Raw genomic sequence first — 25015 nt, 5'->3', positions numbered from 1 at the left:
CCTCTCAACAGATATATTATATAAACAAACTATTTTTAAATAGTACCTAATTATTATCTATATCTCTCTATCTACAATAATTCGGCCGTGTTCACGACACAGCTATAGCCTTTTTTTTCGTTAAATATTACTAGTATCGACGTTGTAAAAAACTATACATGAAATAAAAAACAATAATGAAATTGCACACTTTATTAGGTCTAATAAATCTCAATTGTAAATAATATTACACTAAGACAATAAAATATTTTAATTTCGTATTCCAAATATTCGTTACACGATTTTGGCACATTCATAGTTGAGAAAATTGTTTGAGTAATATACAAGTGTAGATATTGTATCCGTATAAGTAGGTACTTACTAATGGACAACCAAATATATTTACATGAGTACGCAATTTATTGTAAAATATATTTCTTAATATTATATGAAGGTATAAATAGGAAAGACGATTTGGAGAAAAACTTATAATCCGATGGAGTCAATGATGTTAAATACTGTTAGATGTGTTACTAGGTCATAAAAAATAAGGCGCTCAAAAGAGGAAATTTCCACATCTCAATGTCAGTTGTGGTCAACAACGGACATTATTAAACAAATATTACCTAAATATTGTCTATAATCTAGAGTTGTGTGTTCAGGAAGTGTAAAAAGTATATAATAAATATATAATGTATATGTATATACATTATATATTTATTAATTAAAGACAATATTGTGCATTTTGTAGCCTATTATTCGGATCACTTATTGCGGTGATTTTGTAGGGACGTAACCCATCTATAGTATAAAATCATCATTGGATAGAGTTCTTTTAGTATTTCATTTGATAATTACTTACTAAGAGATGGTATATAAATAAAAGAAATATACAATTTCACAAATACAACGGAAAAAGTTCGATGACCTAGATGAATATTAAAAAAAAATAGGTTTTTATAAAAAAGCATTAGTCGCTTTAAAAGTCTTTTTCTTACTCTTTTAAAAGTCTTTTAATTTATGGTGTAATAATAGGTTAGTTGACATTTTTTTAAAATGGTCTTAAATTGTTCATTATCGTTCTACTAGTTTGAAAAAAATTATCATAATTTTTCGAGACGTGATTACATGAAAATTTTAATTATTAAATATTTTTTTAACCATACGCAAAAACGCTGTCGGTTATGATGGCGTATTTTTCAACTGTTTCATGACGTCACGTTAACAAATCCTTTACCAAACGGAGGATTTGACCTAACTATTAGTTATTAATAATTACTTTGAAGTTGATAAACGTCAACTTATATCAAGTAATATTGTGACGTCACAAAATGGACGACAGAGTTTTTGATGTTTTGATAATTTTAAATCCGTAACTTCCATTAATTAATATCGTTTATATTAAAGGAGATGGCCCATTTCAGGTCCACTCTTGTACCCCGTATCATATAAATTTAAAAAATAAAAGGATTTTATTAATTAATATCTAAATAAGTGAATAAATCTAACTAAATAAACAGAAATAAATAAAATTAAAAACCAAGTTTTTGAGTTTTTTCAAGATGGCGCCCATAAAGCAACCATGACATGTCAATTGACAGCAAACATCAAATCGACTACTGCATTGAAAACGTCATAAATCCGCCATTACTACCTACTATATTAGTGTTACACTTTTGTGAGAGCATGAAAGAATTAAAGTAAATTTTTAGAAAAGATTTGTATAAACAAAAATAGTTAAAAAAAAATATTAACTTTTATTTCCGCCAGGGTACCATGACTGGACCTGGGTTCCATATAATTTTGGACCATCTCCTTTGATATGTGTCAAGTACCCTATTCTCATGTGCATGTTATGTCGTAGGAATCTATACCCTTCAGATCAGAACACATCAAAGCTTCTTGTTGGCAGCGGCAGACGGCAGTTATAAACATATTAATGAGTAAGAGTTTACAGTGATTGAATAAAGAATACGTATAAAATTTTCGGCCAAATAAAAATCTCAAAGTTGTAGGAAAACTATGTCTCACTAATGAAACCTATAATTCTTCCTATATATATTGTAATATTACAGGGTTGTATGTTGTTTAATGAGCATTTGGCTCGTTTTGCGCTGCTGGTACTTGACCCTGGGCGTTGTCCTGCGGTTTCGTTTGTTGGTTGAGCTGGGGTTGCGCTTGTACAAGTGGTTGTTGTTGTCCGGGTTGGTTCTGGTTCGTTTGGGCTGGTTGCGCTGGGGCCACGTTGATGTTCGGTTGCTGGTTCTGTACGGGCTGCAACTGCGGCTGTCCTGGTTGTTGAGCCTGAGGTTGACCTTGGTATTGTTGTTGATACTGCTGTTGTGCTTGCGGCTGGCCTGGGTATTGCGGCTGCCCTTGTGGTTGACCCTGGTACTGCCCTTGTGGTTGACCCTGGTACTGCCCTTGTGGTTGACCTTGGTACTGTGCTTGTGGTTGCCCTTGGTACTGCCCTTGCGGTTGACCCTGGTACTGCCCTTGTGGTTGAGCTTGGTACTGCCCTTGCGGTTGTCCCTGGTAGTGTGGTTGCGCTAGTTGGGCCGGATGCTGCGGCGGCTGTCCGGGCACGTACTGCGGTTGCCCCGGGTGGTAGCCCTGCTGTTGTTGCTGCTGTTGCTGGTACGCCTGTTGTATTTGCTGCTGTGCGCCGGGGATAGGACGACCATGGGCGTCAACCTGAAATTAAATAAATTTTGTTATTTTTATAATTTACTTTAGTATAATAATTTTATTTTTAGCTCATTTTAACAGCCCTTTCGATTCCGAAATAGATTCAAAATCTTCCCAAGCGCAAATCTCAAGAACGGCTGAACCGATTTTGCTAATTATTTTTTTGTAGAATACTCTATACTACGAGGTTAATTCTTAGAGAAAAAAAAATAGTAAATTGCTAAGATAGGGTAGGGTAGAGTATAGAATAGGGCACGGGTGGGGGAGGGTAGGTAGGTAGGGGGTTTCTTTTTTTATTCTTCACAAGTTAACCCTTGACTAAAATGTCACCTGGTGGTAAGTGATGATGCAATCTAAGATGGAGGTGGGCTACATACGGCTCCCTCCTAACAATTTTATAATAGTAAGTAGATTATTAAATGGTTAGGTATTCGGTAACAGGCGTTATTAAAATATAAGTGAATTTTATAAAAGATACGAGAAGATAGCAAGTTATCTCTATTGATTGCATTACATATTTTCTACGTTCAACTTAGCGATCCTAACGATCACGCTCACGACTGCAGTTGTCCCGTTCCACTTGCTAGATTTACCATTAAAATAATTTTAACAATAATTAATGTTAATAAATTGGGGATTTTATATAATTTAAGACAATCAACTGTGTTTAACATTAACAATTCAAAGATATTCTAAAAGTTTCCAGATTACATTAGTTGTGATAAGGGATCAAAACGTGCAATTATGCATCAGTCCCACACGGCTATCGCGGTCGTTATGGTCGAGTCGAAAACGTCACCTATGATGTCATTAACTTCACTGTCATAACAGTACATGAAAAAAAAAACAAAGATCTTTTCTTTCTTTCTTCTTTCAAAAAATAATAATGGGATAAATCTATATATTTAAAAAAGAAAGTCGTGTTAGTTACACTATTTTATAACTCAAGAACCTATGGATGGACCGATTTGGATGAAAATTAGTGGAAAGGTAGCTTAGAACCAGGAGACGGACATAGGATACTCAGGGCAAAGGTAGGGTAGGGATAGGGTAATGGTAGGGTTGAGTAGGGGTTTGGTAGGGTATGTGTAGGGAGGGAGTAGGGTGGGTAGGGGTAGGGATAGGGTAGGGGTAGGGTTGAGTAGGGGTTTGGTAGGGTATGTGTAGGGTGGGAGTAGGGTGGGTAGGGGTAGGGATAGGGTAGGGGTAGGGTTGAGTAGGGGTTTGGTAGGGTATGTGTAGGGTGGGAGTAGGGTGGGTAGGGGTAGGGATAGGGTAGGGGTAGGGTTGAGTAGGGGTTTGGTAGGGTATGTGTAGGGTGGGAATAGGGTGCTAGTAATAAATAAAGTTTCCATGTCTTACAATTTAATGTTTCTTTTGATTACAATTGATTAAACCATCATCTTAACTCTAACGCAAATACAATTTGAAAGAGGTTAAAAATGTATGTTTTATTATTGATTTATTAAAAAAGCACTTTTCATATTCTTTCTTCGTAGCAAATTTGTGTTTTCAGCTTCCGGATACTTTCCTAATTGTTCTGTAGCGAAATAACTCGTCCAGATGTTCGCTCATCTTCGCTTACGCAACTTTTCTGTCAGTCTATGTTCCGTGTCGATCTGAGACCAAGTCAGTAGCCATCTGTTCAGGCTGGAAATGTGAGAGAGAGATGCAAGCGTATGTGTCGCTTATAGCACTTTTTGCGAGTACATAAATTACATACAAAGACAAATTTTAAACATTGATGACTAATAAAAGCATGGCATCCATCTTCTTTCCTGTTTCAGGGATGTTCGTTACAGCTGTCGCATACTAAATTTTCCGTCGGGAAACTACTCGTCCAGATGTTATCATTTATCTTCGGTTCTGCAAATTTCCTGCCAGTCAATGTTCCATAACGAAATTCTTCATACCTATCTTCTTCAGCAAATAGAACGCTGTCGATTCCAACTGTTCTTAAACGACGTGTAATCTTCGTCCATCTTTCCGTTGACTTGTTCAGCGACCCGTGTGCAATCTGGTGGCCTTCTGTTCAGTTTGGTAATGTAAGGGATGGATGCAAGCGACACAGAAGGAGTCACCGGCCCGGGGCTCTATGGGCGGCCCCGGGCCGTATGGCCGTACGTACACCTCCGCGACTGCGGATGGAAAAGGACTTGAAAATGTTGATCTCGCCTTATATACTGTGTCCTGCTGCGCATGTTCTCGCCCACACCAATTTATCGATTGCCAGTGGTAGCCTAGCAACGGCCGGCTCGAGACTAATCAATATCTCCGCAGCATCTATCAACTTGTTGTTATGAAGATACATATACCTAACATCCTACCTAACATCAAAGTTTTTTTTTTCTATAATTATATTATTCTCTACAAGTTAGCCCTTGGCTACAATCTTATCAAGTGATGATGCAATTTATGATGGAAGCGGGCTAACTTGTTAGGAGTAGGATGAAATGTACAATCCTTTCGGTTTTTACACGACATCGTACCACGCTAAATCGCTTGGAGGTAAATCTTTGTCGGTAGGATGGTAACTAGCCATGGCCGAAGCCACACCTGGACCAATTAAGAAACCTCAATCGGCCCAGACGGGGATCGAACCCAGGACCTCCGTCTTGTAAACCGCGCATACCACTGCGCCACGGAGGCCGTCAAAAACAATACTATTAATATTTTAAATAACTTGTAACTTGACTGTAGACGATGAGAATGACTGTGTTAGATTACAAAATTACATAAATCGAGTAATTGAATGGAGTGAGGACAATCAGTTACAATTTAACACTTCGAAATGTGCCATAATTTCGTTTTCTAAGGCACAGTCTTCCCTTTCGTTATGATTATAAGATCGATGGGGTACCAGCTTCGAGAGTTTCGGAGGTGAAGGACCTGGGGGTGATTTTGAACACGGAGCTGACGTTTCGTAATCACATAACAAAGTGCTGCAAGAAAGCCTACAAAAATTTAGGTTTCTTGCTACGTACTGTTAGGGGCTTCAGCAACATAAAAGCGGCGATAGTGCTTTATAATGCTTTGGTGAGAAGCCAGTTAGAAAGTAACTCGGTCATATGGGCTCCACATGAGGTTAAATATAGCCTGATGTTGGAGCGCGTACAGAATAAACTCATTAGGTGTTTGTATATGAGGCTGAATGGGGTATACCCATATTATCCAGTAATGTACCCAACGTTATTTATACTAGGCATGGTCAGATATAATGAACTGCGGGTTAGGAGGGAACTGACACTCGTGTTATGTATCTTTAAACTCTTAAGAGGAAAGGTGTATAATGCGGAGGTACTAGTACAGGTGAGCCTAAACGTCCCGGACCTTTACGTGTCGCGGAGACGCAAGCCTCAGTTGCTGGTGGTATCGAGCGGACGTCCAATTTTAGCAAAAAAAGCTCCGTTGACGTGCGCACTTCCCACTCTAAACGTCGTAGCTGAGAACATCGACATCTTCTCTTGTACTCTGTGTGAACTCACAAGGATTGCTGAGTGGTGTATTTGTTATACTAAGTAGGTAGTATTAATTGTAATGTAGATATTAAGGTAAATAGACTTAAGTTATAGATTTATATCGTACTAAGCTAGCGAATTAGGTGATACCTGTAAGGCTAGTTTTAAGTTATGATGAAAATAAATAAAAAAAAAAAACTTGTATCTGCGATTCATGAAGAGAACCGCGCTACACAGTATAGTTAGATGAATGTAAACGAACAAGCGATGCGTCCACTCTCCCCGATAACAATAATTTATGTCATTTAAATTAAGTTATTTCTTAAAGTATCTCTACTTAGCATATTATAAGATTTGTAACATCATTCTTTCTCACATATCACCTTTTATATATTCACCTCATTTTGAAATATTCGACATAAAAAAACCATTATGACAAAATTCGAGTTAGCGTAGTATAAAATGTTCGTGCCGATATCTAAATATATGTATGTAACTCAAAGGTGACTGACTGACTGTGATCTATCAACACACAGCCCAAACCACTGGACGGATCGGCCTGAAATTTGGTATGCAGGTAGATGTTGTGACGTAGACATCCGCTAAGAAAGGATTTTGATCAATTCTACCCCCAAGGGGATAAAATAGGGCATGACAGTTTGTATAAATCTTCTTTTCGACAGATTGAACTGAAATTACAGATTGGAACTACTATGATGAAAACGTTCGTTTTAATAGGTTTTTGATTCAACCCCCATGGGGATAAAATAAGGGACGACGCAGGATTTCCTTTGTACTGCGGCTATTGAAGAGATTTTTCTGAAATTTGGAATAAAAGTAGAATTTACTCAGGATTAGAACACATAGGCTACTTTTATTCCGGAAAAATCCATGGTTCCCGCGGGATTTGTGAAAAACTGAATTCCACGCGGACGAAGTCGCGGGAGTTCGCTAGTGTAATACATAACAATGCATATACGAGTATTTGTTTATTACTAGTGGACGCCTGCAACTACGTCCACGTATTTTGGCTTATCACAAATCTTGCGGGACCCATGGATTTTTTCGAGATACAAAGTGGCTTAATGTTTCTCAATAGCCTCTTCTATTTTTCAGTGAAAGTTCACATTAAAATATGTCCAGCCACAGATAGAGAATATAAGTACTTGAGAACACACTGATGTTTTAAAATCATAGACGGACACTTCAATTTTATTGATATGTGTAACGAGACGATTCGTGATGACTCTCGAGAACAACTTGAGACATGACTCAGTAGCGAGATAGGTCTGTAATTCAGCAAACTATTGGCTCCTTTTTAGGGTTCTGTACCTAAGAGATAAAACTGAACCCTATTACTGAGACTCCGCTAACAATCCGATCGTCTATCTGTCACCAGCTGTATCTCATATAACAAACTAGCGGACGCCCGCGACTTCGTCCGCGTGAAACTCGATGTAAACTTTCAACTACCTCTACCCTACCCCTACTCCCCTACCCTACCCCTACCCTGCTCCTACCATACCCCAACCCTACCCTTACCCTACCCCTACCCTACGTTGAAATTTTTCCTGAATTTTCTTTGCTATAAACCTCATAGATCTTTTCAACGAATGCAAAAACGTGGAAATCGGTTCGTGCGTTCTTGAGTTATAGCGTCAGGAAGGAAAACCCGACTTTTTTTTTAATAAAAAGTATCCTATGTCCTTCTTCTGGCTCTAAACTACCTCCCTGCCAATTTTCAGCTAAATCGGTTCAGCCGTTCTTGAGTTATAAGTGGAGTAACGAATACGACTTTCTTTTATATATATATATATATAAGATAACAAATACTAAAAACAGAATAAAATAAATATTTAAGGGGGCTCCCATTTTTTTATCACGTGGTAAATGGCTGGCTTTTGTGCGTGAGTCCGACTTGCACTTGGCCGGTTTTATTTGAAGGACAGAAGCACCACGCTTCTATACCATATCACAGGTGTTGTTCCTTCGTGGATAACGTAATTAAACAGGAACAATTTTTTCACCCGCTAGAGTTTTACTGTGATGCCCTCGTCACCTGGTGACTCGTTACTTGAGAGCCTTACTAATCTCTGACGTCCGGTATAGTATTATCGGTTGTTAGGCATGATGTATTTAAATTTACTTGTTTTATTTTATTATTATGCAAGTGGATAATATAATAATATATCATTATAATATTTTGCAGTGCGTGTTGCCAGTGATGACCTACGTTTCTGAGACTTCGTCGCGATGGAGTGAGCTATGCTTGGAGTGTCTCTGCGTGATCAAATCAGAAACGAGGAGATCCGCAGACGAATGAAAGTCACCGACATAGAAGTCGCATCGCCGAGTCGCGAAGCTGAAGTGGCATCGGGCAGGACACATAGTTCGAAGAGCCGATGGACGTTGGGGTCCCAAGGTGCTGGAATGGCGACCCCGCACTAGGTGGACCGAAGAGATCAAGCGGGTTGCAGAGAGCCGCTGGATGCTGGCGGCTCGAGACCGTTTTGTTTGGAAGGCCATGCAAGAGCCATATGTCCAGCAGTGGACGTCCATCGGAGCCGTGGTAGCCCAGTGGATATGACTTTTGCCTTCGAATCCGGTTCATCCACCTCCAACTTTTCAGTGGTGTGCATTTTAAGAAATTAAATATCACGTGTCTCAACGGTGAAGGAAAAACATCGCGAGGAAACCTGCATACCTGATAATTTTCTTAATTCTCAGCGTGTGTGAAGTCTGCCAATCCGCATTGGGCCAGCGTAGTGGCCTAACCCCTTCTATTCTGAGAGGAGACTCGAGTTCAGCAGTGAGCCAAATACGAGTTGAAAATGATGATGATGAATAGTAGTAGTAGGTAAGCATTATAGAGCGTTTGAGAGAGTTAATTCGTCGAAAACCTACAACAATTAACCCATTTCCTGTACTTTTTAAATATAATAAGTACATATTTAGAATAGATCAATATAATAAGTACATATTTAGAATAGATCAATATAATAAGTACATATTTAGAATAGATCAATATAATAAGTACATATTTAGAATAGATCAATATAATAAGTACATATTTAGAATAGATCAATATAATAAGTACATATTTAGAATAGATCAATATAATAAGTACATATTTAGAACAGATCAATATAATAAGTACATATTTAGAATAGATCAATATAATAAGTACATATTTAGAATAGATCAATATAATAAGTACATATTTAGAATAGATCAATATAATAAGTACATATTTAGAATAGATCAATATAATAAGTACATATTTAGAATAGATCAATATAATAAGTACATATTTAGAATAGATCAATATAATAAGTACATATTTAGAATAGATCAATATAATAAGTACATATTTAGAATAGATCAATATAATAAGTACATATTTAGAATAGATCAATATAATAAGTACATATTTAGAATAGATCAATATAATAAGTACATATTTAGAATAGATCAATATAATAAGTACATATTTAGAATAGATCAATATAATAAGTACATATTTAGAATAGATCAATATAATAAGTACATATTTAGAATAGATCAATATAATAAGTACATATTTAGAACAGATCAATATAATAAGTACATATTTAGAATAGATCAATATAATAAGTACATATTTAGAATAGATCAATATAATAAGTACATATTTAGAACAGATCAATATAATAAGTACATATTTAGAACAGATCAATATAATAAGTACATATTTAGAACAGATCAATATAATAAGTACATATTTAGAACAGATCAATATAATAAGTACATATTTAGAACAGATCAATATAATAAGTACATATTTAGAACAGATCAATATAATAAGTATTAAATCTAGTTACAGAGTTGTATAGCATGGCACTGTCGACGACAACTGCCTTGCCCTTGGACCTGCGGCTGTCGGAACAAAACGCACATAATATTCATATTCGAAATTGAATTCGAAAACAGGTTAAATTATTCGTTTACAAACAAATCGAATAACCCTTATTAATATTTTAAAACTGATATTTTTTAAATGTTTCATAGGAAGATTAAGAATATTTAATTCATGTATAATACACATAGGTTATAACATCGAGTAATAACTTATTCGTAAGTTGTATAACGGTTAACGCTACCCGCCCCCCGGGTAACGGGTTTTGGACTTATTATTTTAATATATTTTTTCAATTATTTTTCCTCAAAGAATATAACCCTAGAGTTATGTGTAATACTCCCGAGCACCCTGTATAAGAAACATAAATGTTAAGTGCGTATACTCACCAGACCACGTTGCTGCAGATAATGCAGTTCTTCTAACCGCCTGCGCTCGTACGCCTCGTACTCTTGTTGGGTGTAGATTTGATTCTCATCTATGGGCTTCCAGCCTACAAACAACAAATTATATAATTTTTGCCTAACATAAAATAATATTTAATTATAAGCCTGTAGTTACAGGCTCTTTGTATCAGCAGGGTTAATATGTAACTCGGTGTACCATTCAATTAATGAGTCACTAGTTTACATCAAATCGTAATGATTTTAGTTTCTACGTTCATCTAACATGATTATTTCAATGGAATTTACGTAAATACTAGTTTTCTGTTAAAATAACGTCACTATCGACTATTACCACGACTATACTAATTTTACCTTACGTAAAATGACGATAATTATGTAATTTCGTTGAAAAGACAATGTTAGATTATCATTGACAATTAGAAGGAGGATGAAAATCCACACCCCTTTCAGTTTCCACACGACATGGTACCGGAACGCTAAATCGTTTGGCGGTACGTTTTTCCCGGTAGCTGATGCCTCCCACCAGCCAGACCTAGACCAATTAAGGGCATCTCAGTTGACCCAACCGGGGATCGAACCCCAGACCTCTGTACTCTATACCCCTGTAGTCCAGTGGAGTGTGTACTGGCTTCAGGAGGTAGCAGCTCTCAAGGGTCCAAGTTTAAAACGTAAGTCTTTGATAATTTCTACGGCATATCGAGGAATCATGATATTTTGATACCTAGATCAGACATTTTCCATTTTTCCAAATAAACTAAACATAAAGTACTTGTAGAGCTTACTGTACCGTAGGAGACTAATATTCACAGTATGTATGTATGTAGTGTGTATGTAATGAACTAACTAGAAATGGCTATGTGGTTACGAGACGATCACCAGCAAAATCTTTCTATAACTTGTTTAAAGACTTTGGCCTTTGTAGAATTGCAGCAAGTTTTATATTAGCACATGAATCCAAAGCATCGGTCACAAGTCCGGGGTTGTGCTCGAAATTATTCTCTCTACCACACGATGATCTCAGCACCCACACGGTGAATTCATGGAATACCAAGGCATTAAGCCTTTTGTCGTGGCAATCGGTCGCTAGAGAACTTTAAAGTTTGGTCTTGCATGGTATATTTCCTTATGTTTATCTCGATCAAGAGGCCTATGTCCAGCAGTGGACGTCCATCGACTGAAAGTGATGTACTTAGTGTCAAAAGCTTACCCTCATCTTGGTTGAAGTCAGCCCGCTGTGTTTCCAACATGAACTCGTTGAAATCAATCAACCCATCGCGGTTCTTGTCATTCTCAGTGAAGACATGCTCCCGCATGCGCTCCATCTCCTCGGCGCGCTCGTGCATGTCCTTGTTGGGCCCGCCCGGCGTGTACAACTTGTCCAACTCCTTGATGAACAGCGCCTTCACCTCTTCGGGGTCCCATACGCCATTGCCGTCTACGTCTATCATTTTAATATAATTAGAAGCCTAATTTAACAGTCCGCTACAAGGCCAGGCCTGCTTCCTTAAAGGAAAGGGTATGTAGCTTAGACCCACCACGCTGCATCAATGAGGGTTGGCGGGCTCAGGGTGAAAACATTAAATACATTAAATATCAGGTGATCATGATAACGACCGAGACCAACGGCGTAACGTGCGTCCGAGACGCGGGGGTTTATCACAACCGGATTGACAATTTCAAAGGAAAAGCTTAGTGGGTATCAATAGAAAACTCAATGGGTATCAAGTGAAAAGCTCAATGGGTATCAAGGGAAAAACTCAATGAGTATCAAGGGAACCCAGGATTCGAACGCAGGACAGAACTTCGTGATCGTATATCACAAATGTGAAACTTTTAACACTGCAATTATATTAATTCGCGCCCGGCAATATTGACAACACAAGCGCTCGCGCATCTCTGTCAATAGCATCGTATCTCCTACGAACTCTCGCGAAGTGATACTCGAGGACTTACAGCTTGTATCGGTCAGCGGTGCGGTTGGATTAACGAGACTTTCGTGTGAGAAGGCCGATTGATTGTGACGCCAATCGCTTCACGATGTATATACTATACGTACACTAAAATTTACTACGAGTAAATTATTAAATTGGTGAAAATTGAAGTCTGATTCTGAGAAGAGGCTGGGGTGGTATTAACCCACTGGAGTTTTGTCTCTTCCTCCTTCTTCAAAACTCTCTTTTCTTTGCTGGCTGAGCTACTGCTGGCACGGCTCCATCTACGGCTGACTACTACCACTGAACCAACGATGCAGGCAATTTGAACAAGTATTTCTTGCGGGTCGACCTTACACAAGGTAGACCGGTATTAAACTGCAGTGCTACTACACAGCAGTTCAGCACCTAATATTTACAAGTTCTTACAAGAGGCCCATGTCCAGGAGTGAACGCCCATCAGCTGATTATCATGATGATAACTCAACTCCCAAGGTATAGAATGGCGACTTTGCACCGGAAAGCCTATTTGTCGGACCCCACTACAGGTGCGTTGACATTTACAAGCGAGTATCGTTCATTGGATGATTTTGATAATGATGTATTATTATTATATTATTATTGAAAGCGACTACCCAGACAATAATGCAGTGCTTGTGTAAGCACTATACTTATACAATTATTACAAAAAAATACCTGATTAATACATAAATTACGAAACGTAAAGCGAGCAACGTGAAAGCGAGACATGTATGAGTAAACTAACACGATCAATACAACACAACAAAGGAACACTAAACAACAAATGCAAATGACCACACGAACAACAATACTAACAGGCTTGTTACATTTAAACTGTGTATTTCTGGCGATGATTTGAAGTAAAATTGTGTGCATGGGAACTTTATGCTTAATTTTAGGGGTTAAAGTATGAAATTGCCGATTTGTACTGAAAATCTAAATTGTTTTATTTTTTAATTTTTAACAAATTTATTTAATCAAAATAGTTGCCAGTATTATCTATACATTGCTGCCATCTAATGGGAAGGTCATTAATGCCTTTGCGATAGAACTTCGACGATCTAGACCACTCTCCAAACGCAGCATTGATATTGCGGGCTGTTTCTGCCGCGTTAGTTCCGCGTCGGAACTCGTATTCAAAAATCACTCGAATTTTCGCAGTATCCATCTTTCTTGTCTAAATTGTAAAACAAAAACAATTGAAAGGCGATATTCAAATGTTTCACATTTTTTAAAAAAAGAACATCATAGAAACCATTTGAAAAAAGTTTCATTCGAAAACCTCAAACCATGAAGATTCTATGTCAATTCAAAAAACCTATTGCAATAAAACGGCAATTTCATACTTTAACCCCTATTGTCACACATCACAGTTAGTGTTAAATTTATTGAAATGTTGACTTTTCAGTAATATATGATAAAAATATACACTTTGACATTTCTTAATTTAGTAGATGACTTGAGACCACAAGATGTAGGCGTCTACCGATTACTAAGCAATTAGCAGGTATCTATCATGCAGGATCTTACCATGCATCATGAAAAACACTTTCGGGTCGAAATCGTTGTCCATATGATCTGCACCCTTCCATATCTCTAACAACTGATCCCTTGTGACTGGGTGCCGTAACTGTCACAAACAAACAACCATGTATTGTTAAGTATAAGCACACACTTACCATGCATCATGAAGAACGCTTTGGGGTCAAACTGCTGATCCATGTGGTCCTGTTTCTCCCATACCTCCTCTAATTGTTGTTTCGACCCCGGATGGTGTAACTGTGTGATTTATTAATGTCTTTAATGACTTTAATTAAAAAAAAACAGTTATATTTATAGTGGCCAGTTTCGAGGCAGAGTAGGCATTACGCTATAATCCCTTGAACACTACAGATTGTTTTATTATTTGATTAAAATTAAATTTTCTAATTAAATTCAATAAATTAAGCTTTAGAAGTACCGCATACTCACTAACAAGACTAAGACTATCAAGATTCAAGATGTAAGATAAAAATTGTTATTATTTGTAATTATTAATTCACTGGGTTTTAAGCCAAAATAAAATATTAAATTATATTATTTATTTACTAGCGGAAGTCCACGACTTCGTCTGCTAATAATCAGTGTAAGCTTTTATTCCCATTTATTTATCATTACATTTTACATTTTAACGATAGCCAATGTAAAATGTAATGTAACTCATAATAGTGAAGTAAGCTTGAAAAACAATTCAGCCGATTTCAATAACACAAAAACGTAACCACTCAACTAAATAGCGAAAAATAACATCAATATTATGTTATATTAGGTCGGAAGGTTTAATTGAACACAATTTAAAATAATTGAACGTCTTCTTCGTCAGTTTGAGCAAGTTACTTAACAAACATTAAAATATTCCCTCAAATTCTTCAGAATTTTACCATTAGAATTGTACATGATGACTATGGAACCGCTTCCAAAGAAAAGAAAAGAAAGAACAAAGGAAAGTAAAGCGAGAAGAACGAAAAGGCAAGGAACGAAAAGAAAAAGAAAAGAGAGAAGAGGAAGGAAGGAAGGAAGAAAAGGTAAGAAAAGAAAAGGAACATAAAGAAAAGAAAAAATAAAGAATAAAAGAAATAAAAGGAAAGGAAAGAAATTCACATTCTATCGATAGTCATTGTACTCGTATCTATTACTGTGAACATGACTTGAAAGATGACAGACTTTCATACAAAAGTTCAACCCCTGTTTAACACCCCATAAACTTCAAACCCCGTGTTGGGGTTATTTGAAAAATTATTACATCAAATTACATTTCGTAATTTAGGTTCCGTAGTCCACAAGGAACTCTTGTTTCGCCACGTCTGTCTGTCCGTCCGTCCTTCTGTCCGCGGTTTAGCGCAGAGACATTAAAAATGTGAACAAAATGGTAAAATACATTTTTTAGTGTACATGCTTTACTCGTTTATCTCATAGTGTGGCGTATTTTTGGACAGGTCTTCGAAAGATTACGAGGGGTCTGCTATATTTGTTATTGACTTAGGGATCCTTTTTGTAAAATATTAAATTTTTTCTGATTTTTTTATCATCTATCACACGGTGTGGGGTATCGTAATCGGTATTTGTGTGCATTAAAAAAGGGTATAAAGTGCTAATTGAATCTAGGGTACTCTATACTGTGCGTGGCCCGACTCACACTTGGCCGATTTTTATATGATGTGAAATTCGTTTCTACCGGCTGGTGGTGTTTCTTAGCTTCTTCTTCTTTTTTTTGTTTCTCCTCGAACTCTTTTTTCTGCACCTCGTCCAACTTTTCCAACTTCTGATGTTTCTCAAATTCTTTCTCCATTTCATATTCCTGAAAGCAATTTAAACTTAAATACTTAGTCCTTTAAGTTAAATACTAATATTATAAAAAAGTAAAACATGATTAAGTGATGATTTGTTTTTTTTAATTTAACTCAGAAAGTACTCAACCCATTTCACAGATATCATTCATCATCAACATCATTATCATTATCAGCTGTGGACATCCACGGCTGGACATAGGCCTCTAGCATGTACCTCCAAGTACGACGGTGTCAAGCCGCCATCATCCAGAGATTATTTTATAAAGTATTGAAAAAAAAAATATAGCTCCAAAGTTGAACTGATAAGCTGATTAATGGATTGGATTGGAAAAATACAAACAAATGTGAATGTTTATGAAAAATTTCAAAGGTTGGGTCTCCAACGATGACGTCACGTGTAATGTCCCATTTAAATTGAAATTCAAACAACATTACGGGGAACATAATTAGACTTAACCTTTTTCTATTATTTTCGTATTTGTTATTATTTAATTATTCTGTTTCAATAATTCTACATGTATTGTTTAAAGTAAAACTTGAAACATAAACCTTACATTATTAAGTTTAAATAGAAACAATAGACAACAGTTGTTAGAGCAGATAGCGTGTGATTGGTCAATTTAAAATGCAAAAGGAATGTTTGTCAATAAGCGGGTTTATGAAAATTATTATCGAATTGGTCATGACTCATGGCGTCTTCCCGCGTTTTCTGAGGCTGTGTTATGAAATCTAAGTATTTTATATTTAATATCTTGATTGTAAACTGTATTTTATTATGTTGTATTGTTGTAACGATAAGTTATAACATCAGAATATTACTTGTGTGAAATTAGGTATATTTGTATTGTAATTGGTGAATGCTATTTTGTCTTGAAGTTAAGACTTTAATGACCTATAAAGATTATTTTCACATCTGCAACTCGCTTGCTCTGCTAGTCCACTAATAGACGCAAAAAATTTGGATGTTTTAATCTTTATTGTTAATTGTTATAGTACATTCGTCAGGTACCAAAAGGGTACCCGTTCCAAAAATTTATATGCCAATGTCACCACGAGGTTAAACAAACCAAGTAAGATTAAACGCCTTCACACTATTAGATATTCAGGAAGAACTCTTGAAGCGCGAGATAAAATGATACAGCGCCATCTGTTGGCAGGTTAAGCATTATATTACCATTTGTACATAAGAATACCAAAAGTTTTTAAAAATGTTTCACTGTAATAAGAGTATTTGATTGTTACTTAAGATCTTAAATATTGTTGTATAGTATGGTCTCCCATACACTAAACTTCATATCATTGAGAGAGTACAGGATGTACATTATGATATAAGATATAAATTGAAAATTACAGCCGAGACGATATTGCAGGCTCGAGCCGTAGGGGAGAGCTTTAGTAAGGAAGCAGAGGCTGTAATTATCAAAGCGCACGTATGTTATACGACGTTTTATAACACATTTGTGAGGAAACACACTTTGAAAACACTTTCTGGAAATGAATTTGAATCAGTTTTATTACTAATAAAGTAAATTTACAATTTTAATTTAATTTTAAGAACGTTCGTTTCTCTGGAACATAACCTCTCGACGTGAACACTGAACACGTCGCTACAAGTACACTACGAGTATAGGTCCAGGTCTGGCTGGTGGGAGGCTTCGGCCGTGGCTAGTTGCCACCCTACCGGCAAAGATGTACCGCCAAGCGATTTAGCGTTCTGGTGCGATATCGCGTAGAAACCGACTTGGGTGTAGATTTTCATCCTACGCCTAACAAGTTAGCCCGCATCCATCTTAGATTGCATAATCACGTACCATCAGGTGAGATTGCAGTCATAGGCTAACTTGTGAAGAATAAAAAATAAAACGAGTACATCCGAATGGCACCGATAATCTATCTCTAAGAAATATGTATAACTATACCTTGAAGTTGTCCCTGCGTTTCTTATCGGCAATCTCCAAGTCTGCTGTAGTTTTCTTGATAAGTTTCTTCAAGTCATCAATTTCAAAGGTGTGAGGGTTTCGGTGGTCCAAGTGTTCGTTGGAAGGCACTTTTCCTTCGAAGTTAAGATCATTTGTCAGCTCATAGTGCTGTAACATAAAACATTTACAAGGTTTATATATAACTACTGCACGGAACTAACTGTGGTTTATGTTGCTGTTTGGTTTGGTTTAATTCCATCAATGTACGGTGTACCTATTACATAGAATAAATTAATAAATGAAAAATGATCATTCTAAAATATATAAATGTGATTTTATTACGAATTCACACTTAAATCACTAACCAAAAGAGACACGAGAGTAATGTGTTAAGCCAGTGTGGAGGAAGTAAAACAACAATCGCCGGATTGCCCAACGTAAGTACCAAATGAATTAAAAAAAAGTTAACAATAAAAGGATCGTTTGCAGAAGTGCGTTGTGACGATATTCCCGATATTTTGGGGTCTCCCCTCGAATATACGAAAGCCTCATAAGTCACGCTATTGGTGAAAAGCGTTTGAAATTCTGTTCACTACTATTAGTAGAGTTCTCGCGAACAGACAGACGCCGCGGATGACTTTGTTTTATACTCGTAATTTATACTAATATTATAAATGCGAAAGTAAGTCTGTCTGTCTGTTACCTTTTCACGGCTGAACTGATCAAGATGAATTTTGGTATAATGGTAAATGGGACCCAGGAGCAAAACATAGGGTACTGTTTGACCTTAAAATAAAAATAGAAGGGGTGCGCTTTCATTTTTAGACCTACAGTTTTAAGAATTTGTTCATAAATCATAAAAAAATTCGAAATATAATGTGATTCAAGAATATTTAAAATTCAACCCCTAAAGTGGTGAAATAGGGGTTGAAAGTTTACATTGATTTCCACGCGGACGAAGTCGCGGGCGTCTGCTAGTATGTATATATAACAAAATAATTATAAAATTGACTTCAACATTAACACAAATAGATTTGCTTGGTAAATTCCCCAGTCCAGTCAATTCAACATTAAGGCAATAATACCAAGTAATTGACAAACGCAAAACAAACTTCACCTATGAGTCAGATTCGGATTATTTTACTCTTATCTGCTGGTGAAAGATAATAATTCTCATAAATAATATTTAATTAGTCGGTTCTTAGTACTGGCGTGATAAATAAAACATTAAGATTATTTTAATAGATACCAATACTATCAGAGAAATAGGTACGTCATTAAGATTTTTTTTATAATTATTATCATCATTTCAGTATTTTTATTACTTATGTCTTAAAGAATAGTTAGCAAAATATATAAAACCGAAAATTACAGGAAGATAGTTTATACTTAGTAGATATTCACGAAGAATAGATTTTGCCAAAAGGTCGGATTGAGGAGATCGGCGGCGGACAAATAAAATATAACGTACAATACAAATATTACCTTGGTAGCCAGATGCCTCAATCTTTCCAACTCTCGACGCTTAATTTCATCCAATCTGGTCCTGACATTGTGGTTCACGAAGTCCAGGTGTTCAGCTATTTTACCAGACTGAAAATATAAATTATAATCATGAATAAATATATATGTTAAACCCACATATAAATATAAAGTTTGCTCTGAATAAATCCATGAATTCACCGTGTGGGTGTCAGGTCCATCGCGTGGTAGAGAGAAGGATTAAGGGATTCCTTGACAATCGATTAGCACTCCTCTCGCACCTACTTCTACAGTGTACAGACTAACTACATAGCCATTTTTAGTTAGTTCATAATATTTATTCACTTTTATAATGTGGTCCTTCGAAATGTTAGTCTCCCACGGCACAGTAAGCTCAAAAAGTACTATACCCTTAGTTTGTTTGGACAAAAGGAAAATGTCTGGTCTAGAGTTTGAAATATGAAAATATCACGTAAACTATTTTTAATCTCTCTCGTACACACATTGTGATTGTAGAACATAAGATGTTGTTTCAGTTCAAGAAGATTCAAGTTGATATAGTTTCTAATGACACCTGTGAATTAATGATAAAAAGACCGCCATTTTGGGTCAACTTATGATGCAACCTGTACCACATATTTGATATTACATTACAAAACTATTCTCACCCGAACATCCTCTTCATCTGCTTTTTCCAATCTCTCCCGAAAGTCAGGATCACTTTCTAACGCCTGTACCACTTCCTTTAAGTACCTATGATACTCAGTGTACTCAGCCTAAAAAAATATACAATAATGTAAAATATATATAATTTGCATACATAATCAATCACAACCATGAATATCATTTCTTCTTTCTGTAAAGAGGAAGGTTAGCCCTGCAGCGAGCTGAGCGAAAATAGATGATGATTATAAATAACATCTAATACACATAAAGGTAATTATTTTGGATGATAATAAATTAATATCACACAGCTGGGGGATTAAACGCTCAGCCAGGTTATTCATTAACTCAAATGTATATTGAAGGATAAAGTCCACCCAGTCAGTTTGACATTATTAAGTGTTACTTTGCAATTAATTAATTTACTACAGAAAACAATGATTGTCAAACAAGTTCGGTGGATTTTATTTTCAATAATACATATAACTAAAATTGTAGTATCTGTCCATTATTTCATTTTATAAGCTAAGGAAGTTGCGGACGTCCGCTAGTATGGGAATATATTCGCCAACTCTGTCGCTTTCCAAATATGGCATTGCCCGCAAGGCTACAGGACATGTATTATCTTTATGTGTAATACATTTTAAGTAATGCACTAATAATATAATATGTAATCAATTTTATGAGCACGTTTATGTAATACTAGCTGATGCACCTCGGTTTCACCCGCGTAGTCCCCGTTTTCGTGAGAATACGGGGATGAAATACAGCCTGTGACACTCACAAATAATGTGGCTTTCTAGTGGTAAAAGAATTTTATAAATCAGTTTAGTAGATCCAGAGATTATCCTTACCTTTTACTTATTATTATTACATTACATGCATGCAATATAAACGCACAACAAAAGATTTTTATTAATTTAGTTATACAAATAATAATAATCTATTGAAGTCGGTATTTGGAAGTGCACTTGTAGTTGAGTCAAAAAAACCGAAATTGAAGTCCATTTAAGGTGAATGAATCTTAATGAAATTTTTATTCCTAAAAGTTTACTACCCATTAAAAGTTACCGCAAAATAGGGAACTTCTATGTAAAAAAAGTCAAGTTTAAGTATCATCATTATCAGCCTATTTTATTGTAAAATATATAAAATATTATTGAGATCCTCTTAACATTAATTTTTAATTTTTACTTTGATATGTAACATGATGCAGTTTGCGATTTTTTTTATTTTCCATCTTGTCACTCTATGATATTTTGGAATAATAAAATCAAACGCTTTAAAAAAATATCGACAAAAATAACTTAAGAACAAAACAATCAATTTGAAAAAAATTACACAAATCGACACATATTTTCGAGGTTAAGAGATGATTAGTTTTAGACTAATAGCAGTAATTTTTTTATGGGTAAACATTTTAGTATATAACATAAGGATTTGAATAAAAAATAATCACAAAAATCCATTCACATTATCTGGGTTCCCAGGTAAAAACGTTCACTGACTACATTGCTACAATTTTAAATTAATGACCTTTATATTAAATACAATCATGTTCTCAAAAGATTGCAAGCATAAGGCCAAAAGCCTAAACTTTATTTAAAGAGTAATGCTACAAACTAGTTATTTATTACAAGGACAATGGTTGATTTTACACATTCTGGAAATATTTATGTCTATCATAAAGATGAACTCTATCAAATGATACAAAACACACATTATACTCAACAGAAGCCAAACTAAACATCAAAATATTAAAAAACAGTTTAGTTTCTAATCAATATCAATCATGAACTTTAATGAATAAGTTTTTCATTTGCCATATACAACAAACATGAGTGGGTATGACAATAGTCCAGTGTTTAGGATACAACTGATGACAATGCAGTTCTAGCTAGAGAATAACTGGCTGCAATGGTCACTTCAACAAGGCTTTAATGGCTTCATGCAAATAAAATCAATGTCAGCACATCCAACTCTGTGCAAGTCACTTTTTACGCTGTGCAAAGAAAACTGTCCTGTATTCCTATAAGAAATTGAACTTAACATAATGAGATTATAGCACACATCTGCTTGTAATACCAAAAGAGAGAAAAAAACCATTCAATGTCTAAGACTAGAGCCCGAATACTGCGGGTCCATTGTAATTAATGTAACTTCGCTACAACAGTTTCGCAAGCAACCAATCACAAGAAAGTTATTGGAAATAAACAAAGTTTTTAGTCGCATATAATATAAAAAAAGAACCACAGTTCCAATTTCAATTTAATCAAATGATAAAACAATTTATCAATGTATACTGTTACATGGAACTAATATTTTTGTGACACTTGGTCACAAACAAGCTCATTTATTCAATAGTACTTACTATAATATATAAATTACTTGCATATATAGACAAGCTTTACTTTAACTTATGTGCACTTCTGGCAATATCACCCCATTAGCTATAGCTTGGCAAGTTCGTTCGTAACACTCCCGATGTTGCGCGCGGCGCGGGGGCGTGTAGCGATGAATGAAAAATCAACGACTGACGCGCGTCACTTCCCCGCACGCAGATTTCACACCCGCGAAGTCTTTCCCCCGTCGCTCGCATATCATGGGAGTGTTATCAATGAACTTGCCAGACTATAGCACAGTTACGTAAGCAACCAATACACTATTGGCAACAAACAGAAACTTAAACCGCGTATAATAAGATGTGTAACAACTTACTAGATCATCAACAACTTCACTGTCCTGGTCTTTCTTGTCTGGTGTGACTGGTGGTGCATACGCACACTGTAGTATTGTTATAACTGATAATATAGTACAAAACAACCTCATTGTGACCTTGAACCAAAGTTTTATACATTATTTACACTATACTTATTTATACTATTCTATATTTACTTATTGTCATATCATTTAAACCATGCTATACCTACCATGGTTTATTACCAAACCAATTAAAAGTGAAGTTAGAAAATGCATATAACTTCATACCTAAATGTTTTTTTTTTTTATTCTACATCAATCTCACCTGATGGTAAGTAATGATGCAATCTAAGATGGAAGCAGGCTAACTTGTTAGGAGGAGGATGAAAATCCACACCCTTATTGGTTTCTAAACAACATCTTATCAGAACGCAAAATTGCTTAGCTGTACGTCTTTATTGTTAGGATGGTAACTAGCCACGGCCGAAGCCCTCCACCAGCCATCTATTGAAAATTATTGATTTTTGTATTTTTTTTTGGCCTAATGCGGATTGGCAGACTTCACACACGCGGAGAATTGAGAAAATTCTCAGGTATGCAGGTTTCCTCACATTGTTTATCCTTCAACGTTTGAGACACATGATATATTAATTTCTTAAAATGCACACAACTGAAAAGTTGAAGGTGCACCCCCGGGCCGGATTTGAACCCACACTCTCCGGAAGTGGAGGCAGAGGTCATATTCACTGGGCCATCCCAGCTCAATCCTCCATCGGAAGTATCACTTTAAAACATTTATGGTGTATCTGTTCCTGCTGTACTGACATTCCTTTAGTACACACTAACGCGTCCAGTCTAAACACGTAAACCAAATAGTCTTCTGAAAATAAAACTAAACCAACAACGATTTAAATGTTGATTCATACATTTGATATCCTATTACTTTCCTTGTTAATACAAAGTGATATCTACCACTAAACTGTGTGAAACTAACAAAATCCCTTTCAAAAAGAGTACTTGCAAATCACCATATCATTTTGAAAAATATATTTCGTGTAATTAACGCTAAATCGTGCATCAATGTTCCCAAAGGAAGAATAGAGCCTAGAAATACTTACAGTTTAGAGTTGTTTATGCAATCTGGTCTTATTACAATTTATGGCAGGACCAATTAAATATTCCCTTCGGAATCTAAGATGCCAGCGAAGAAAACGTATGATTTGCAGAACAATGTTTAATGATGAAAAAAAAACACTTTCGCCTTCGAGTTTACAACATGACGTGCACACAGGCTACACAGACGACAAATAAAGTTATGAAGATGACGTGTCTGTTTGCACAGATTAGATATTTGTTACTACAGATAGTGAAACAGATTATTATACTCAGATTAATAGAGTGACGTATTCTGGGTTAATTCTTAAAAAGAAGAGTCATTTATATTCTATGTATCTATTTAATGGTCTAAGAATCCATAGATTTACGATTCGGTACAAGTACATATTAATTCTATGCTTTAATATCTAAGGTTAAATCATAGAATTCTATAGGCCCCGTGGGCCTAGGGTTGTTTGACTGTTGTCTTGTTGTCTATTTCCCTCTAACATACGCTTGTCATAACGTTGTCTCTTTCGGATCACCGATCTTTAGATACTTGTACCGAATCGTAAATTTATGTATAGAATATACTAGCAGACGCCCGCGAATTATAAATAATGACGTAAACCTAAGTATATAAAATTAATATTTTTTATAAAGATGCTATATCAGCTAAAATATAGAAGATAGATATATGGCAAGTTCGTTCGTAACAATCGTGGGTGTCGCGAACTTTTTTGTAGAACTTTTAAAGGTACATAAAGCCTCCATACATTGATATGAATTTTACACAATGGATAAGGCAGCCCATGCCAATAAGTCTGTTTATGATGAATTTTGGTCCAATCTGTATGACAAAAACAATGATAAATCTGCTAATATATAAGATACCTATATAAAATATAAAATATAGCCTATAGCACTCCTCGATAACGTAGCATTCTACTGGAGAAAGATTTTTTGAAATCGGATCAGTAGTTATTACAAACAGTTAGTTACAAACTTTACCTCTTTATAATATTAGTATAGAGTATAGATAAGTAATTTCATGGTTTACATTTATTAAATTTCAATAAATTCAAGTCAATGTCATTTAAATAAATTATATTTATATTAATTAATTCGTCTTATGATTATCCGAATTTCCACTATGATTTTAATAATCTAATAAAAGTATTAATAATGATTGTTTGCTCTATAATGACAGATCTTTCTGTTAATGACAGTAAATGACAATGTGGTGTTAGAGCCCCCGCTCACTGGCAACTTTTAAGTTGGCCGACTAAGTTGCCGAGTATACTAACAGGTATAGCGATATATTATGACAGCCGCCACATCTACAGCAACTAAATCGCCGCAACTAATAAATTGGACGCCGATCTTATCAGAGTAGGGATTCACTTTAGATTAGGGTAGTGGCACCAAAAGATGAACGTTCAAGCGTT

The 25015-nt window shown here is 35.7% G+C and overlaps 1 protein-coding gene across 2 annotated transcripts; it reads right to left on the bottom strand.

Annotated features, from left to right (window-relative positions):
• Positions 1-177: 177 nt before the first annotated feature.
• On the bottom strand, positions 178-23779 carry LOC112049718 (nucleobindin-2). Of its 2 annotated transcripts, none has more exons than XM_024087727.2 (10): positions 23591-23779; positions 22491-22607; positions 19778-19885; positions 19113-19220; positions 17628-17795; positions 15594-15716; positions 13910-14009; positions 11635-11868; positions 10410-10513; positions 178-2673 (listed from the first exon to the last, which is right to left on the bottom strand). In XM_024087727.2, the coding sequence occupies exons 2-10, from the start codon at positions 22599-22601 to the stop codon at positions 2068-2070; spliced, it is 1662 nt and encodes a 553-aa protein (XP_023943495.2). In that variant the 5' UTR covers positions 22602-22607; positions 23591-23779; the 3' UTR covers positions 178-2067. The 2 variants fall into 2 exon arrangements, with proteins under 2 accessions (XP_023943495.2, XP_023943494.2); XM_024087726.2 differs by lacking the exon at positions 13910-14009 and adding an exon at positions 14059-14158 and having other exon boundaries at positions 23591-23778.
• Between the last annotated feature and the right edge of the window lie 1236 nt (positions 23780-25015).

The sequence above is a fragment of the Bicyclus anynana genome, chromosome Z, assembly GCF_947172395.1.
Source record: "Bicyclus anynana chromosome Z, ilBicAnyn1.1, whole genome shotgun sequence".
Classification (NCBI taxonomy): domain Eukaryota; kingdom Metazoa; phylum Arthropoda; class Insecta; order Lepidoptera; family Nymphalidae; genus Bicyclus; species Bicyclus anynana.
Note: the sequence above shows the minus strand (reverse complement) of the source record. Positions and strands in the feature narration are given on the sequence as shown.